General features: G+C 41.4%; 3 protein-coding genes across 10 annotated transcripts in view; 2 read left to right on the top strand and 1 right to left on the bottom strand.

Annotated features, from left to right (window-relative positions):
- LOC110014093 (NACHT, LRR and PYD domains-containing protein 12-like) overlaps positions 1-20,339 on the top strand; it is a 471,367-nt gene that overhangs the window by 350,031 nt on the left and 100,997 nt on the right. The window lies entirely within an intron of this gene.
- Positions 1-20,339, bottom strand: part of LOC105355210 (NACHT, LRR and PYD domains-containing protein 12) — a 212,952-nt gene that overhangs the window by 146,639 nt on the left and 45,974 nt on the right. The window lies entirely within an intron of this gene.
- On the top strand, positions 334-20,133 carry LOC111948651 (uncharacterized). Its single transcript, XM_023962583.2, has 2 exons — positions 334-758; positions 15,747-20,133. Exons 1-2 carry the CDS (start codon positions 614-616, stop codon positions 17,141-17,143), a joined length of 1,542 nt encoding a protein of 513 aa, XP_023818351.1. The 5' UTR covers positions 334-613; the 3' UTR covers positions 17,144-20,133.

The raw sequence follows: 20,339 nt of genomic DNA, 5'->3' as shown, positions 1-20,339 counted from the left end.
TTTATGTCGACAGAAAATTATACGTACATCATGCCTGCATGTTGATAATAGCCCTGCAGCATCATGCATGTCAACAAGTGTATGATTAATGAAGCCCCTGCAGCATTAAAAGAAAAAATTAAATAGTACTTACCTGTGAAATGATATACCTTCCTCCTTCGTAGACCTATTTCTTCGATTTTGGCAGTTGAAACCCACACAATGAACTGGCATTTTGCAAAAAATGTGTTCACATGCTGCACTGCAGCAGTAACTTGACCTCACCAAGATGGCGGTGCTCTCCTCCCACGAGGAACCACGTGATGTCTCCTCTAGTGATAAACTCATTGCTAGCAGCGTTAGCATGTCAGCAGGCTAGCAGCGTTAGCTTGTATTCAGAGGTCGGTGGTGTTTTGTTGGGACGTTTGTGAGGTTTTTGGACAGAAAGGACGATACGTGGTTCGTGTGGGAACTCTCAGCATTTTCCAAAGTGTCGTAAATGAGTGAAGAAGTGTTGAACGGAAAGACAACGTGGATTGCTGTGATTGTGAGACTAGCAGACGATCGATCGGAGCTGCAGTGAAGAGGACGGCGGTGTTTGTGGGAGTTGGAGCTGAAGATCGGAGCAGGAACCATGTCTTCAGAACCTCAGGAAGGTTCTGTCAGAAAACAACTTTCTGCTGCTGAAGGAACCATCGTCCAGAACGAGGAGGAGCTCTGTCGTCAGCGCAGACTGCTAGATAGCAGCTGGAACCCGCAGCTGCAGCTACACGTAGTTGGTATGTGACTTAACATTTTAAAGTCATTGGATTATTGCCCTGATCTTTACGTCACTGAAAGGGCTTGTTGCAGTGGGAAATGAAAAGACACACAACAGTTTAGTTTGCATAAATTTTCAAACCTTTTCCAAAAGGGGAGAGGTGGAGAAACACGACCTGTTAGGCTCTGTGGCTGTCCTCTCTCTCTGTCCTCAAGGCAAAAAGGCTTTTTTATTATTCAGTAAGGGAAGATGAAAACACACTAGATACGTCATTAGAATGGTGTCTTTTTGTCTAGTCTGCATTGCAGGTGTCGTGGCTCCATAAAATAAAGAAAGCAGAAACCAAAAGGCAAAAACAGGCCTACTGGTGACCTCGGCACATATCATCTATGGAAGCGATTCTGTAGCATAATTAAACATAATTAAAAATAAAAGTCAAAAGCAGAAATACTTTTTCATTTTCAACATGAAGCTGCATTTTTTGACTCAAAATTAAAATGAAAAACCAATCCGCCAAAATGCTTTTTCATTTCCTTCCTCAACCCAGCTTTTTCTGTCACTTAATTAAAATGATAAAGAAAATAGTATTTGACATTTCATTTTCTAAAAGATATCTGGTAAATGTGTAGCAAAATTCATTTAGAAATGTCTAATTTGACAATTAAAATGGATTAACAGAAATGCTTTTTCATTTTCAAAATGTAACTCCATCAAATGACTCAAAATTAAAATGAAAAAGCAATATTTCGAAATGCTTTTTCATTTTATACTTAAAACCGCTTATTCTGTGTCATGGTTAAAACGAAAATGCAAAGAGGGGATTGCATTTGCATTTTCACATCAATATATTGAGTGAGAGGGTTGTGAGCAGAAGTGACCCCCATGCTGTTTGGCTCCTTGTGTGTGTTCAAATAAAAGGGCGTTGATGCTGAAAAGGAGATTTTGTCTTCTGTCTGGGGTCGTCCAGAGCAGTGTGTGATGACGGTGCGTGTGATGCCAGTCGAACTTTCACGGTACAATGGCTTAACACCACTGGAACCACACCTGGCTAAGGTCAACTTGGCGGATGGCTATGAGGGCTTGAGTTCCGAGGAGACTTGTTAAACACCCAGGCCTGGCGTTGGAGGGCGCTACACTCCAGGTACTGCTGGACGTCTCTTCTGCGAGACCTGTCTGCACTGACAGCAGCATTAGAGCGATGCTTTGGGGAACAGGGTTCGACAGAGCAGAACCGACAGCAGCTGAAGTCTTGTTGGGGTAGATATGATAAACGCTTGGGGACCCTCCGCCGCTGATGTGCAGCTCTTCGCTCGGACAGAGTCTACTCCCCAAAGGCGACGTGCACCCCGAGGGTGGTGTTGCCACTGCTGCCGGGACAGTGCTTTATTCTGTTGGTTGGGCACATACTGGCACGGAACTGTGTCAGTAATAGATGTGCAAACCCAGCTAGCTGGGAAGAAGACTGTTAAACGGTGGTGGTTGGAACCCAGAAGTGTGAGCATGAGTGTTCAGCCAGCGTGTTTTGCTTTAAATATTAATGACGCGAAAACTGTTTGTTCGTAAAACTTGTTCCACTGTACTTCTTTTTTGCTGAGCAGAACTGGAGCTTTTACAGTGTTGATCTCTTGCTTTTAACAGAGTTTGTTTGGTTCTCAGCTATGTGAGGGTTGTGGGGACACTTGACCCTCTTACGTAGGGGCAGTGTAGCGTCCTGGGGGTAGCCCCGCCTTCAGCCCCTAAGACTCATGGGAAGTGTGGATTCTTGGGTGAAAACCATGAATAAGAGGGTTGTGAGCAGAAGTGACCTCCATGTTGTTTGGCTGCTTGTGTGTGTTCTAATAAAGGGGCGTTGATGCTGAAAAGGCGATTTTGCAAAGTCCGCCCACTTCTTCCTCTCTGAGACTGTCCCACTGTGGTGGGGTGGATGAGGCACGGGCCACTTAATTAGCAGCTCGGCTATAGGGACATACCAGCTGGGTCGTTACAATAATAATAATAAATATAATTATATCATCATTATTTATTAACCATTGTAGACATTTTTATTGTTTCTTTAAATTTACATTTAACATTTACATTTGATTGAATTATTTTTCTTTGCATCAAATGGTTCAGTTGGTCAAAAATGTTTCTAGTTTAAATAAGGACTGACAGATTTTTCTTTTATTTCAGGAACTTTAAGCTTCTTTTCTGTTTTTGACTGTAACAGGGTAAAGTTAATATTTGTTGAAAGTGGATTTATATTGCTTTTTTTCTTTTGTTAAGGTTAAAAGATACAATTTTAGGTATGCTTACACAATTTTTATAGATAGTAATCTTATTTATAGTCACCACAGTGAGTGTGTGTGTAAAGGGGGGCATTTTCTTTTTCCTAGGGGGGCCCTTGCAAAAAATAATTAAGAAGCACTGATATATAGAATCCATTAAATGTATAATCAAAAGAGCATTAAAAACATGATGGAACCCCTGTTCACCTCCACAGGTTTAAATACATTTCCAATGGTATAAAGATCTTTCAGATAAAGTGTCATTTTATGTGATCATTAAATTCACTCCTGAATAAAAAGCAAAACAATAAAATGTTTGTAACCAGAATCAAAGATGAGAGTTCTCAGTGTCAGAACTTACTCATTACTGTCTGATCCAAGAAAGGGAGGTATCATTGCAGAGATAGTCAAAAGAACTACATAATTAAAGTCGATATTAAAACATTTTTTATTTCCATCAAATAATAATGAATAAGGAATATAATCAAAAAATGGTCCTGTTCAATTTGAAGCTACACAGATGCTGAGTAAACACTGATATCGTCAGCACGACATATGTTTATAGAATTATTAAGCTTAAAAAAACACAATTTAAAGCAGAAAAAACTGACAGCAGAGCACATATTAAATATAAATATCCTCATGGCATACCAAATTTTCATTAAAAAAAAGGTTAGAGCACATGATAGTCAGAAAAAAAATGAAAATAATGTCTAGAAATCTGTAAAATTGTCAGGTAATCAGCAGTAAGCAGTTCGGGGAGAGCTGGAAAACAGGCAGGGTGGTAGATCTCCAGGACCGGGAATGAGCAGCCCTGTGCTGTACTGTGTGGTTGTTGGGGGCCTACACCCGATGGTGGGTCTGATGGTGTAGGAATAACCGGACACTCTCTGTTTTTTTTTTTACATTCCATCCTCCAAAGAACATAACAGAAACATCTACTCAAGCACAGGTGTAAGCTCACCGTTGCACAAATGGTGTGCTTGACTGAAATTGCATAAGTGTGTGCTTATTACAAATATAGTCAATATAAATAAAGTTTAGCCTAAATTACAAAAGCAGTTTATTCAAATACACACCTTGTGTGTCAGAAGATTCATAACCACATGTTGTTACAGTAAAATGTCAGAATCAGAATCCTTTAACATCATTGTACTCAAGAGGCTTGTTACAACGAAATTACTGGTGGTCTCCAGCTGCTTAAGCAAAATATGTACATTTTTACAATGTGTTTATTATAGTTCCAATCATGCAAAACGTAAAAAAAAAGTGCGGTGATGTCATCACCGCGGTTATCGTCACAGCCCTAATTGCAAGTAACTTTTATTGCACTTCTAGACTGTTAGATTTTGCACATGATTGGTATACAGATGCTACCATGTTTTTTTTTTTATTGTTATTTTGAGGTTCACATTTTGTTCAGGACGTTGACAGCTCTGGGGAAAAAAATTATTTCTTAGTCTATTGGTGTGAGCTCTGTGAGATCTTTACCGTCGGTCTGACGGTAGCAGTTGGAGCAGGTTTTGGTTGGCATGATGAGAGTCCTTGATGATTTGTTTGGCTCTGCTCGTGTAGCGAGAGCTGGCGATGTCCTCTAGGCGGGGCAGGGGGGAGCTGGTGATTTTCTGGGCCGAGTTGATCACCCTCTGCAGCGCTTTCCTGTCTTCTGCAGAGCATCCTGCATACCAGGCTGTGATGCAGTACGTCAGGATGCTCTCTATGGTGGCTCTGTAGAAGGTCACCAGCAGCTGCTTTTCCAGGTTGATCCTCCTGTGTATTCTCAGGAAGTGGAGACGCTGCTGGGCCTTCCCTACTGCTGCAGTGGTGTTTGCAGTCCAGGAGAGGTCCTCTGTGATCTGCACACCCAGGTAGCGGATAGAGCGGACCCTGTCCACACTGATCCCATTTAAGTACAGCGGGGGCAAGTCCAGTCTCCCCTTTCTGAAGTCCAGGATGACTTATTTAGTCTTTGTGGTGTTCAAGTGGAGGTTGTTCCCTGAACACCACATTCCCAGTCTGCTGACCTTATCCCTGTAGTGCAGGGGTGTCAAACTCATTTTCACAGAGGGCCACATCAGCATAGTGGTTTTCCTCAAAGGGCCAGATATAACTTAGACATGTAACTAAATGTTTAACTAAATGTTTTATTTATTTATTTATTATAATTTTTTAAAATGACAATTCCAGTTTCATAGAAAACATATGTTTGCTTGTTACTCTAGCATAAACCCTTTTACATTGGATTCTGTCAGGTTAGGTTATATGGACAGTGTTCAAGTCCTTATGTATAGTTGCCCAATCCGATGTTTCAAGTCTGATTCCCTCTAGATATGAATAAATATACAACAATTTTTTTTTTTATTCTAAGAAATTAAAAACTTCTATGCTGTCGCGGGCCGCATAAAATGACATGGAGGGCCACATTTGGCCCGCGGGCCTTGAGTTTGACACATGTGCTGTAGTGGGACTCCTCTTCCCCTGAGATGAGCCAGACCACAGCAGTGTCATCAGCAAATTTGATGATGGAGTTGCTTTGGTAGGTCGAGGTACAGTCAGATGTGTAGAGCGTGAAGAGGAGTGGGGTCAGTACACATCCTTGTGGTATTCCGGTGCTGAGGGTTATTGTAGAGGAGAAGGTGGGGTCAGAGCCTGACAGACTGTGGGCGTTCTGACAGAAAGTCTTTAATCCATGTGCAGATGGGGGGAAGAAAGGCCCAGGTGTAGCAGTTTCTCTGTCAGGATGTCTGGGATGATGTTGTTAAAGGCTGAGCAAATATGTCCAACACAAAAGGCCTTCAACTCTCAGCTGTTGGACAGAAAGTTGGGAAAAAAAACATTTCAAAATGAGAAAAATTGAACCAATGTTGAAAATTACCATTTCGATTAGAACAGGGTTATTTTACTGTAATGTAAAAAGGACCAAGTGCATCACAGTGGACAAAAGACACGTGATGATAATCACAGGTGTTATCAGTCCATCGTCTAGCCCAGGGGTCAGCCACCTTTTTTACTCAAAGAGCCTTTTGAGACCGCCCCTAATGAAAAGAAAGCACCCGAAGCCACAACCCGTTTTGACATCATTAAAAATATTATGCATGTATATATTATATCAAGAGTGCTCATTACGTCGATCGCGATCGACCGGTCGATCTTCAAGGACATGAGTGTAGATCGCGGTCCAGAAAAGATTAAAAAAAAAAGTACTTCTTTCTTTCCATCGTCATGTTTATTAGTTACATGTTTATTTGAACATTATTGTTTATGTACTGATGATTAAAAACTACACAGTAAGATTACACAAAGATTTTTTTTTATTAACAGATGAGGCGTTTTATTACAAAGACAGAAAGCAGCAACCATCGTATGTCATGCTCTGCTGTAAACGGTGCAATGCGGGGAGCGTGGCGTAATCGCGTGCCTCGCAGCTTCCTTAATGAGCTCGTATTTATCGGCCGAGAACTGCAGAGCTGATAGCATGAGGAGAAACGCGGGGCGGCTTTAATAAACACTCTGGTTGTCCGGAGTGGTCTTCTGCCGGTGATTTGACGTACCGCGGGGCAGAAAATGACTTTCTGATGACAGATAGTTTGCGCTCAGTGAATTTAAACACGCGTCTGCAGTGACGTATGTGTCAGAGGATGTCCAATTGGCCATTCTGCATGTCAATTAAGTCCCGTACTTTTCGGTGAGGATTTTGATTGGCTGGTGGATTTTTAATAAGTACTTTTTTTTTTTTTTTTTTAATCTTCTCTGTGCCTCGATCTACCCTCATGTCCTTGAAGATCGACCGGTCGATCGTGATCGACGTAATGAGCACCCCTGCTCTGAAACATACATCAATGCACATGTGTGTTTAAAAACACTAAGCGCAAACTCTCTGTCATCAGAAAGTTGCTCTCTGCCCCGCGGCACGTCAAGTTCCCGGGAGAAGATCACTCCGGACAACCGGAGTGTTTATTGAAGCCGCCCCGCTTGTCTCCTACTGCTATCAGCTCTGCAGTTCTTGCCTGATAAATACGATCTCATTACGAAGCTGTTTTTTACGTGGCACGCGCTTCGTATGGAGCCAGCAGCGCCTTTGAAATGCCATGAAAAATGAACAAACTAAAATAAAATTTAATTTTTATAAAATACTCATTATTTTCCAAAGTCACAGGTAGCCACAACAGAAGAATGAAAGGGCAACATGTGGCTCCGGAGCCATGGGTTGCCGACCCCTGGTCTAGCCCAATGTGTGAAAACACTTTGAAGACCCTCACAGTGGGTTTGGGTCTTCCAAGTCTTTCCGGCCTCTCTCCTTGCCAGCAATTCCAACTCACCAGATCAGGTAGTGATCTGTGGACAGCTCTGTCCCTCATTTTACCCGTGTGTCCAAGACACAAGGCCGGAGGTCGCCTGAAACAACCACAAAGTCGATCATTGATCTCCTGCCTAGGGTGTCCTGATTCCAGTTGTATTGACGGACACCCTTGTACTCGAACATGGTGTTCATTATGGTCAAACTATGACAAGCCCAGAAGCCCAATAACAAAACACCTTGGCTTTTAACCGCACCTTAGATTTTAACCGCACCTTAGACATTTAGGGCCCATTGGTGGGGAAGGTGAGGGGACATCACTGTGAGTAATCAGGAGATGTCCCCTTAGTGCCCTACTCGCCAATTTTAACTGCACCCCCCTTAGTACACACACCCCTCCCCCTTCAATATATACATTCAAACATAAACACACACACATGCACACAAACACCCTCTCAAACACCCATACACGCACACACATTTTACAAGGAAGGTGGGACCTGGGTCCATCTGTCCCCTACCCCTTCCCTGGTGGGGGGTGCGGGCCCCTTGGCGATGGCGGCCGTGTCCCTTGGGTGCCGGCTCCCTGGGCCCGGCGGTGCTCTCTCTGCACGATGGGGGGGTTCATATTACACCTGAGCCGGGGGTGTTCGTGTCCCTGGGGGGTGGGTCCTGGTCCTTGCCCCTGGGCGCTGGGCCCCGCCAAACTTCCAACATGGCCGAGCCTGGTCGGGCCATATTTATAACATCCCTTGTGGGCCGCCCTTTTTTCCCCGGGGTTCCCCCCTCCTGGGCGGGGGCGGCGGGCCCCTGCCTTGCTCCTACCTGGACCAACCGTGGGCCGGGTGGGTGGCTGCCTGGAGTGCGGAGCGGGTCTCCCTTGGGGGGTCCTGGCTCGTACCTGGGGTCGGGGCGGGGGGATGCCCGGAACTCCTGGGTGGTGGTGGGGTGCTCGTCTGGGGCTGTGGGCGTCCCTCTCCGGTGGGGCCCTGTGTTGGGCTCTTCCGGCGCGGCGGGGGGCTGCTTTCCTGGCTGGGCTGGGGCGGCGCTCTCTTTCCCTCTGCGCCTCCCTGCTCTCTGGCTCTGGGGGCCTCGCGGCGGTCCTGCTGGCCCTGGCCTGGGTGGCGGTCTTGGTCGCCCGGGGGGCGGTTGTTCCCTGCCTGTTCCCGTGTGGCGTTGGGGGAATTCCGGCTGCCGCTGCTGCTGCGGCGGGGGTATGGGTGTGGGGGTGGCTGGGCGCTCCTCCTCCTTCTTTTCACATTCCACCATCCATTTTAGAAGAACATATACACTCACCTGAGCACAGGTGTTAGCCCACCTTTGCACTAATAGTTTGCATGATTGAATGAATGAAAGATTTCACACTAGTTGGTTTAAAGGCATAGGTATGCGTTCGTGAACACTGTTTTGTGTGCATGTTGACATGTGGACATTTTTGCGGCTAGCAGGTGTGTTGATAATATTTGAGTGTGTGTGAACAGGCCCCGCCCTTTTTGTACTACATTTGAACCGTACCGTAACTATAAACAACCAGTAAACCTGTCTGCTCTCTGCTGCTTCATGGTCTTACCCCCCTTCCCCTCCTATTATCACCCTCCTACTCCCCCCTCTCTCTAACGTCCCTCTCTCTTCTTCCCCTCTTTCCTTTTCCGTCCGGTCCAACACCAAAGATTTTCAAACATGATTGAAATTAATAAAGTTTGGCCTCAATTACAAAAGGGGTTTATTCAGACATACCTTTGGTTTGTCTGAAGATGAATAACCCCTCTTGTTAAAATAAAATATGTCCAACACAAGAGGCCCTCAGCTCTCATCTGTTTGCCTAGCTGTTGGACAGGACAAGTTAAAAAAAAAAAAAAAAAAAAAAAGAAAAAAAAAAAAAAGAAATGTATCAATGGTGCAATGTTCAGTCCCAGGACTTTCTCTCTGAGTCACACTGGTTGAAGTTTTGGATAAAGATGTTCAGAGAATCGGATCCTTCAAAATGAAACAATATTGACTATTAATCATATCATCAACCACAAATTATTATTTCAATCGAGTTGTTAAATTAATCGTTACAGCCCTTTTAATAACAATTTCTGGGTTTTTAACAGAATAAAGCGCAGGAAATAATAGGGCCAGGTTGATGAAACCAATTAATCGTTCTGAATCGATTCAAGCTTAAAAAGATTAAAAATAGATCAGAAAATATTGATATTGATGTTTTACACTCAAAGTGGTTGATTGAAAAAATATCCAGCCAATCAGAATGCAGAACAGGGTGTTCTGTTTGAAAATAAAAAGCAGCAGCATAATTGCACTTAAAGAATCAGTAAGACTGCAAAAGATGAACTGTGACATAGAAAAGGGAACACTGGTATGGTGTCAATTCAATGTTGTGCGCATCAAAACTATAAAACCGCGAATCATAACTCCAAATCTGCGAATCAAAATGCATGAATTGAGAATCAAAACCCACATTTTGCAACCAAATTTACATTATTGTACTTCTTGAGAAAATATTTGATTAATCCTAGTGACAATTCCCCAGCAATTATTCCCAGGTTTGGCAATACCAATCCTGACGCTGTCATTAAAAAAATCGACTTTGTTTAATCTGTAAAAGTGATGAAATGAGCTGGAAACACCGCTAGCATTGGCTAACACTGAAGAGTAGGGGATGGGTACGGAGCCGCGGTATTGAACGAGCCCCGGGGCAACGTTCTTCAAGACCGCAGTATCGGTAAGATCTGACCTCAACGGTTCTGCTGTCGGTACTGGAGAAGTCGCATTTTGTTTGTGTCCCACAAGATATAAATGGTATCTGCCATATTTAACTCACCAAGTCAGTCAATTTCCCGTTAATTAACAATCATATTAATTTCGCTATTCTCGCTGAAGAGGAGAGGTCTGTCTGGCTATTTGTGTGCAATGGGGGAATGGGGCTGTTCAGACAGTACGCGACGCGCGCACACACACGACAAGGCAGCGCACACAGGAACGCTACCAAAGATATACGATGGCGGACAGAGATAAACTTCCTCCACCCCTTCTGAGAGGGTGTTCTCAACTGCAGGGAACACGATAAGCCAGGAGAGGTCCCGACTACTGCCAAAGAAGACTGAAATAATTATCTTCTCCAGAAGAACTTCCAAAGAATGAAGAACTGTTGGCTTTCTGCGAACTACCTGCGTACTCCACCATGTTGCCCTATGCAACTGCATTTTATTTTAGAGTGAACAGTTTATTCAATTTGTTTTATATTTAAATCATGACAGCAATATGTAAAAACATTGCTGTTTATTTTTCTTTAACTTCTTTTTTCATATATTTTACTTTTCAAGTTGGAAACATGTATAAAGTAAAATGTTTTGTTAAAAAAACAATGTTGCATAATGAGGAAATAAGACACTTTTACTTTATTTGTTATTTATTTTTTTTTCGTCCTCAAAAAGTATCGATGAGTTTCATTAAAATACTGGATCGATAAGCAGTATCAATAAGAGTAGTAGTATCGTTAAAACCTTAACGATAACCATCCCAACAGAAGAACATTGATTACAATGAATGGCGATATTTTTCATGCAACATATTACTTTCTAACATCTTTTTCACTTGGAGCTACTGTTGGAGCTCATTTGACTATGCTGGCGTCCTCCGGTTACATATAGTACACGTTTGATCATTTAATATAGTAAAAGATTTGAAAACATTAAAAACGCACCTTCTGACACTGGTATGTTGACGTAAGACTCGGTAGACAATGAGCTATTGGATGTCGGGGATGTCCTGCCTCCCCTCCGCTTGATTTACGTGACGCTGATTTTATGTGTGCAGGTTTTAGAATCGAAACCGCAAAAAATAAAAGTACGACACAAAAATTAAAACGCAACTCAAAAAGACAATTATAAAATAAAAACGAGGATTTCAGAATGGTGAGAAACAAATCAGCAGCTGAGAAATATGATTGTGCTTTGGGTTAAAAATGTTGGTCGCAAATTGTGGGTTTTGCTTCTCAATTTACTTCGGGTTCCGGGTTACAGCACGGGACGGTTGTGGGCTCATGGCGGCTATACAACTATCTTCAAACCACTTAAAAAGTTGATTTTTCTCCAAAAAAGAGAGCTGACCATGGCCCCTAAGAAAAGCCAGGAATACGAAGACCTTAAAAAGACTCTTGATGATATCCAAGCTACGTTGTATCCCTTTATGGAACAAGTGAATGCTAAGCTAACGCCGCTCTTAGTGCTATTGGAAGAATTCCTGAGGCTCCGCGTTAAAAACGAGCAACGAGATAACCGGGTCGATATTCTGGAGAAAAGACTGGACGATGTGGAATAACAAGTAAGGATGAATAATGTCATTCTCACTGGAGTACCGATCAAACCTTGGGCAAAACTAAATGCAGCTGGAGCTAGCATTGCTAATGCTAATAGCGCTAGGAGCTCTGAAACGGAGAGCGGTGGAGAGACTCTGGAACACCAAGTGGAATCATTTCTCACATCTAAAGGGATTTCCCTGGATCTCAATACCATCTAGACCTGCCACCCGCTCCCCAGGAGAAAGGAGACGGATAAACCAGCGATCCTCATCAGGTTTGTGAATCAAAAACACAAGCTAGCTCTAATGAATCAAAGGAGGAATCTCAACGGTTCTGCTGTTTATCTGAATGACCATCTGACCAGAAGGAATGCTGAAATCGCAAAACATGCCAGGCTTCCCAGGAAAAGTAAGCAGATTGAGAACACTTGGGTTAAAGGCTGCAGGATTTACGTCAAACCACTAGGTCCACAGAACCAATCCGAGGTCCAGATTGTGAACACCATGAAGGACTTTGAGAAGTGTATGATCACGGTGGTCTGAACCAACATGCAGTGATAAATCAAAGAGCCAAATAATTTCAAGAAATATTACGCCTGGATACAACACTCTCTCCATAAGTCTGAAGTGACCTAATTATCAACAAAGATCTGACATGCAGACAAATTGACCTCAACTCTTAGGCGCCGCTGATATCGGCTGAAGAAGGATATGGACCTCTATCTAATGGCTACAGACATAACAGCGAAGAGAACTATAAGCTTTGTTTTTAACCGAGAAGAACAGCTGTTAATCTGCAAGAGAAGAAAAACCAGCCTTGGTCTTTCGACAAATATGGACCCTTTTACTTTTTATTTTACTTCATAGCATTACTTTATCATAAAAAAAGAAAAAGTAAAATACAAAAAAATAATAAAAAATGATTAATCAATTATTGAAAATTGTCAAATTGATTGACTTTTAATGATATTACTTCACTTATTTCAAAAAAATTGATAAGCTGATTCATGAATTTTTCCTAATGAAACACAATTTTGCACATATTATTAACTTTTGATACTTGACCAAATTTTTCTATGAAAATTCCTGAAACAGGGTTATGTCTATTTACTGATATAGTATTATTTTGTAATCATATCAATGACTTTTATAAGTAACACAATCTGCATATATTTTGGATACTTCATTGCCATGCTGATTTCTAAAAGTTATTTTTTACAAAATAATTTAAGTAATTCATCTTTGTCATGTGCTTTCTAGGAACCGGATATTGATAAATCGTGTAATAAAATGGTTACAGTAGAACAGGGGTGGGATTATATAAATTCGCTTCCTTCCACTCCCTTTCAAGCAATACTTAATTTTATGTCGAATTATTCTAAGTTTGATTAGTCATTGTATGAATGTATGACTGATGATTGCATTGTTTTTGTGTATTATTCATATTTGATTGCTTGAAATAAACCATTTGAAATAAAAAAAATCAAATCAAATTTATGCATTTTGATTCACGGATTTGGGGTTTTGATTCACGGTTTTACGGTCTTGATGTGCCATACATTAGGCGCCGAATTCATACCATGCACTGTATTTTGGTTTTTAGTTTAAATTGCCGCTCTGTGACGCATTTTAAAATCCCACTCCAACTATATTTTGATCTATTTCAAAGTGTTCCCAGTGGTCTTTTCATTAGAATGATGCCGTTTTAAGGCCATATTAAAATGACCTGTTGTTTTCTAGGACGTAATTTCTGCAGAGCAGCAGGAATTCATTAGAAATGTACCTCTGAGTTGTGGAGGGAGTGTTGTCGTAGAAGAAACCCTCCACTAATATCCCATAAAATCTTCGTTGACACCCTCTCCCGCTAGCTTACAGTCCTTCACAACCCCAAACTAACATTACAGTGCAACAAAAATAGCATCAATATCAGACCTTTTCAGTCATACAGTTTTGATCCAAATTCCAGTTTAGACGAGGAAAACAAAGACTTATATGTCCACTTTTTTGTAAGTGGATGATCAGATGGAGTAGAGAGGTTTTTTACATGTTATGTCACAAATTTAAGCTTTTTCAAATGCCTGATTTTATTTGCTCTTATTTGAATGAAGAAATACTCAAAGTCTTACATTATTTTATGTATGTCTTCAATCATGGGAAAATGCTACAACAGCATGTTAAAAAGATTCAAGATTTAAGATCAACTTTATTAATCCCCGAACAGAAATTTAGTTGTAGCAGCAGCACCATGGAAACAGGGGGATAAAGATAAAAACAAGACACAAAATATACAAGGAAGAAAAGAGGAAAAATAAAATAACATAATAATAAAATAACTATACAGTCGAAAGAACTCTACAACTCTTAAAATTTTTTATGTCCATCCAAGTCTGCCAGATGAATTGTGAACTCTAATGGCTGAGGACAGGAATGACTTCCTGTATCGTTCTCTGGCACAGCGGGGGTGTATAAGTCTGCCGCTGAAATTGCTTCTCAGTTTGTCCGCCTCCCTGAAAACGGGATGAGAAGGATTGTCCATGATGGTCCCCAGTTTAGCCAGTAGTCTGTCCCCCACTAGCTCTTCCAGATTGGCAGGCTTGGAGCCAATAACAGACCCTGCTTTTCTAATGAGTTTGTTCAGTGTGTTGGCGTCCTTTGCTTTGATGCCAGCACACTGCAGCAAAGAAGATGGTGCTCGCTATGACAGACTGGTAGAACATGTGGAGCATCCTGCTGCAAACATTGAAGGACCTGAGTCTCTTCAGGAAGTGAAGTCTGCTCATGCCCTTCTTGTAAACCACCTCAGTGTTAGTGGACCCGTCCAGTTTATCGTCCAGATGTACGCCCAGGAACTTGTAGGACGAGACCATTTCCACATCCCTCCCACCGATACAGACTGGGGAGGGCGGAGACTTTCTCCTACTAAAGTCAATCACCATCTCTTTTGTCTTGGCCACGTTCAGCTGCAGGTAAATTTCCCCAGACCACCTGATAAAACACTACACGAGGCTCCTGTACTCCTCTTCCCGTCCATCTTTCACACATAGCTGTGTCATCAGAGTACTTCTGGAGGTGACAGAGCTAAGAGTGGTACTGGAAGTCAGCTGTGTAGGTGGTGACTAGGAAGGGGGACAGCACGGTTCCCTGAGTTGCACGCGGAGCATACGACAAACAGGTTGAGAGGCGGGGCTTAGACTCACCGCTTATGATTCCAGACCCGCGACAAACTATCAGCTGCTTCCTAATACTTAATAATAATTAATAACTTATGATAGTTGTCACCCGTAAAATTAATATCATTTATTGGGTTTACTGGATTTAAAGAAAAATAAATGGAGTTGGCAAAATAGAAAGGAGTCGGCATCAAAGTGAATTTGTTTCCATCATTTAACTTAACTTAACTCTGGTGTTTGACAGACAGAAAAGTCTATTCAAGGTTGTGGAAAATGGACAAAAGATCAAAGGAAACATCACACTCATAAATAATAAAAACAATTAGATTAAATAATTAAATAAATATCCTGTCTGGAACATTCTCATGTATAAAGTAAAATGTTTTGTTAAAAAAAAATGTTGTTGCATAGTGAGGAAATAAAACACTATGTTCTTAATTTGTTATTTATTTATTTTTTTTCGTCATCAAAAAGTATCGATAAGAGTACCGATAAGAGTAGTAGTATCGTTAAAACCTTAACGATACCCATCCCTAGTCCCAGGGCCACACTTTGAGAACCGCTGGTCTAGAGTCCTGGCCTCAGAGACACAACCACCACCACTGAGTGTCTGCCCCCCTCCCCCTCCCCCCCATAAGTGATGGGGTAGGGAACAGAGGATCAATGACCACCACCTCATTACTGTAAAAGATTTGTGTGTCAGTGTGGAGAATGTGTTTATCAAAATGTATAGTCTGTAACCTTTTTTGAAAACTTATGAGTTGTTTTTTATTTGGTGTTTGACCAATTGAAGACTGAAAGACTGATATCACCTCTCACTGTCTTAACTGTGAAAGAGAACTAAGACGTTACATTCTGTCGTTTATTTAAAGTCCAGAGCTTCTGAAAAAAGGGATTTAGATTTTTTTGACAATACACAAAGACCTTTAAAAGTATAACTGATCTCCTTTTTTGTCTTTTTGTCCCTGCAGTCCTCCCTCAGCATTATGTAGGTGAAGAGGATCTTTGCAACCAGCAGAGAAATTTAAGAGTGAAACAGGGGGAACCAGAACCTTCATGGATTAAAGAGAACCAAGGAGATCCAGAACCTGCACAGATTAAAGATGAACATGGAGAACCAGAACTTTCACGGATTAAAGAGGAACATGAAGAACCAGAACCTTCACGGAATAAAGAAGAACATGAAGAACTAGAACCTCGGCAGATTAAAAAGGAACCAGAACCTCCACAAATTAAAGAGGAGCCAGAAGAGCTCTTCATCAGTCAGGATGAAGATCAGCTTGATCTGAAGCAGGAGTCTGATACTTTGGTGGAGATTTCTACTTATGTGGAAGATGAAAACAGTGAAGCAGATCTAAACAATCAGCAGAGCTTTAATGTAACTGACAGTCAGGATGAAGAAGGAAACCAACATGAAGAATCAACATCAACTACAGATGAAGAGACAGACCCACAGAACAGAGATCAGAGGGAGAGTTTAAGTTATTTGTCTCATCTCAAAACACACATGAGAACTCCTATAGGAGAGAAGCCTTTTTCTTGTATAGAATGTAAAAAAGGTTTTAATTATTTATCTGGTCTAAAAACACACATGAGAACTCATACAGGAGAGAGGCCTTTTTCTTGTGTAGAATGTGTTAAAAGTTTTAGTCATGTATCTGACCTAAAAAAACACATGAGAACTCACACAGGAGAAAAGCCTTTTTCTTGTAAAGAATGTAAAAAAAGGTTTTATCGTACATCTAGTCTCCAAAGACACATGAGAACTCATACAGGAGAGAAGCCTTTTTCTTGTAAAGAATGTGATAAAAGTTTTAGTTGTGAATCTAATCTCAAAGCACACATAAGAAGTCATACAGGAGAGAAGCCCTTTTATTGTAAAGAATGTGCCAAACGTTTTAGCCGTGTAGCTGATCTGAAAAACCACATGAGATCTCACACAGGAGAAAAGCCTTTTTCTTGTAAAGAATGTAAAAAAAAATTTAAACAAACATCTGGTCTCAAAACACACATGAGAATTCATACAGGAGAGAAGCCTTTTTCTTGTAAAGAATGTGATAAACGTTTTAGTTGTGTATCTAATCTCAAAACACACATGATAAGTCATACTGGAGAGAAACCCTTTCCTTGTAAAGAATGTAAAAAATGTTTTAGTTATTTATCTCATCTCAAACAACATATGAGAACTCATACAGGTGAGAAGCCTTTTTCTTGTAAAGAATGTAAAAAAAGTTTTAGTTGTGCATCGAGTCTCAAAACACACATGAGAACTCACACAGGAGAAAAGCCTTTTACTTGTAAAGAATGTGATAAATGTTTTAGTTGTGCATCTAATCTCAAAACACACATGAGAACTCATACAGGATAGAAGCCTTTTTCTTGTAAAGAATGTAAATACAGTTTCAGTTTCTATCTCAAAAGACACATGAGAAGTCATCCAAGACAAAAGCCTTTTTCTTGTAAAGAATGTAAAGTTTCAATGAAATTGCTACTCACAAAACACACATGAGAATTCACACATGGGGGGAAGTCTTTTTGTGCAAAGAATGTGATACAAGTTTTAGTACTGTGTATGAAGACTCTCGTTCATCCAGATTGATACCATCATAGTAGTAGGTTTAAAGGTTGTTATCTAGACTTGGTTATTAAAGTTGAAGACGTTTCACCTCTTATCCAAAAGGCTTTGTTAATTCCGAAATAGCTGGTAAAAGAGCTGGTTTGTATGTGCTCATAGGGGAGGAGTCAGACTTGAAACTGGATAGTATTGTCTACTTAGACTACATGGTTTTGTTGTCCTCAGTTGGAGTTGGGGAGACAGTGGCTACCTTCCCCCACCTGGTCATCTCTTTCAGCTGTTATTGACCTAAGTGAAACTGGTTTGGTTTGTTTGGGTTTCAGAACACTGCTGTAGATGGATAGAAGTATAAACCTGAGATCACCATTCTTATTAAGAGAAGTTTTATCTTTCTTGACAGAGATGGCTTCTTTTCACTCTTAGCTCAAACCATCCTTTCTCTCTGGCTAAAAATTCAGACTTCACTTTCCTCGAACGAGGGGTTTGTGGCCTTCAGGTGGAGGTGTACTGCAGTTTCAGCCTTAATTGAGTTGGCTCTGCGATGTTGGAAAAGCTGCTTGTGTAGAGGTTGTTTGGTTTCTCCAATGTACTGTTCATTGCAGTTATCTTTGCATTGGATAGAGTACACAATGTTGCTCTGTTTCCTTTTTAGTTTTTCAGACAGGCCTGAGATATAAGGAATGGAAATACTGTTCCCTTTAGGCTCTTGTTCCTTCTTGTCTTGTTTTCTTGTATGTTGGGATTTGAATGTCCAGTTGGGATATCCACAAGTTCGGAGGGCTTGACTGAAATGTTGTTCTTCTTTCTTCTTTCCGTCAGAGCTTGTGACCTCCTAAGCTCTGTGCTATAAAGTCCTGATAACGCCTAGTTTGTGCTGTGAAGGGTGGTTTGAATCAAATAACAGGTACTGATCTGTTTGAGTAGGCTTCCTGTACACTTCAACCTGGAGCTGTCTGTCATCTCCAGTGATAACTAGGTGGGGAAAGTAGCCACCGTCTCCCTAAACCTACCTGGGGACAAAGGACTCCTTACGACCCTATCCATGTAGTCTAAGTCTGACTCCTCCCCGATGAGCACATGTAAACCAGCTCTGTCACCAGCTGTTTCAGAATTAGCAAAGCCTTTTAGATAAGAGTTGAAACGTCTTCAACTTTAATAACCAAGTCAGGATGACAACCTACTACTATTAAGTATTTGTACTGTATAGAATCTCAAAAGACACACAATAACTCATAGGAGAGAATACTTTTTGTGTAAAGAACAAGTTTGAGTGATGAATGTAGTCTCAAAATACCCTTTTTGTGTAAAGTATGTGATACAAGTTTTAGTGATTTATTTGACGGTAAAACACCATAACTCATACAGAAGAGAAACTGACCTGAGGTCGGCCATCAAAGCAGCTTGATCTTTCATTAAATTTACACAAGCTGATGGCATCCAGACCACATTGATGCAGTTGTGCAATTAAAATGAAGCAGACGTGATTATTGGACACATAGAAGTGAACAGTTAATTGAAATCTGATGTAAGTCCTGTAAACATTTTTTATCTCAAATAAAGGATATTGTTTATCTCAAATATAGGATTCTGTAATGATTTTCAACATCACAAGTTTCACTTTTTAAGATATTTGACTTCATGAATTTCATGCATTTAGATATAACTCTAAATAGAAATGTGTTATTTTGAATTATTAGGGTACATTTTTTATTTTTAAAGAAATGTTGATAATGTTCATGTGGCAGGATTAATTGGCTCAGGTGCTGTAGGGCAGATGATTACTAGCAGTGGCCTCATGGGGCGCTATAAAGGGCAAAGAAGCCTTCACTCGGCCAGGGGCAGCATTTGGCCATTGGAACCGCCCACTTCCTGTTTTCACACCTCCGGCTAGCCTCACAGGTAAAGTAGCGGTGGTAGGCTAATGACAAGAGTTTGTTCGCTGCCTCATATTAACACACTCTTTCAGCTCCGGATGAGACCTGCAGGCACAGATGGAGCAAAATACAGCCTCTGCAATTGAGCGCGCCTCCCAGGTGACGAACAGTCTGTCTGGTAACCCGGCGAGGGTCAAGTCCTGCGCTTGCCTTTAAGCTGTTCTTTTTTTGTTTTATTTTGGTAATGTTTGTTGTTCTTGCAGCGCCGGGGACTTTCTGACGCTCCCACCTGCTGAACAGCTGCTGCTTTTTATATATTGAATTTTAGAATTATTTTAAGGAACTGTCACCGCTCGTGATCAGAATCCCTGTAGACTCCTGAGCAGGGTTCTGCCGGGCCCGGGTGCTCCTCAGCTGCCTTTGAGCCTGAGCAACGGAGGACTAACGGGGCGTCACGCCTGAATCCTCCACCAACGAGAATAAAAGCTCGGCCGCGCTCCGTTCATTGAGCAGCACCCTACGGGCGGACTTATTCTCACGAGAGTTTCTTTTATTTTGTTTTTAGCATTTTTACACAATTCTTTTAGACCTGTGTTTTAACTGGATTTTATTGTGTGATCCACCTTTGTTTCCCCCCTCCCTCAGTGCTGAGGACTCAGGTGCCAGCCCAGAATTCTAGGTGGAGGCTATCCCCCCAGTTTGGAGTGACGTGTCCTTGGGTGAAGGGTTCACAGTGTGTGTGGTCTGCATCACGTGAGTGGGGTGAAATTTTATCTTTGTTCTCTGGGAGCCTCCACCTCCCTTAAGTCTTCTGGTCCTCAGCATACTGAATTTGTTGTGTATGTCTTTTAACGGGTCCATTTTTAATTGGTTTTAATGTTTTGTAATAAAATCATTTTAATTTTTGTACCTCCGTCTCCTGCCTTCTTTTGTGTGCATCTGCCAATAGAAAAATAAACTCCCTCGGGACCACATTCAGTTTGTGTTGGTTGATTTTTGTGAGGAAACTGGATTCTCTAGAAAGGACTGTATTAAATATTAGGTTCGTACCCGTCAGTTTCTTGCACACAAAAATAAATGAATAACGACTCAGAGACAAAACTTAGCTTTTATGG

Source organism: Oryzias latipes, chromosome 2 (assembly GCF_053564925.1).
Source record: "Oryzias latipes strain Hd-rR chromosome 2, Olatipes_Hd-rR_3.1".
Classification (NCBI taxonomy): domain Eukaryota; kingdom Metazoa; phylum Chordata; class Actinopteri; order Beloniformes; family Adrianichthyidae; genus Oryzias; species Oryzias latipes.
Note: the sequence above shows the minus strand (reverse complement) of the source record. Positions and strands in the feature narration are given on the sequence as shown.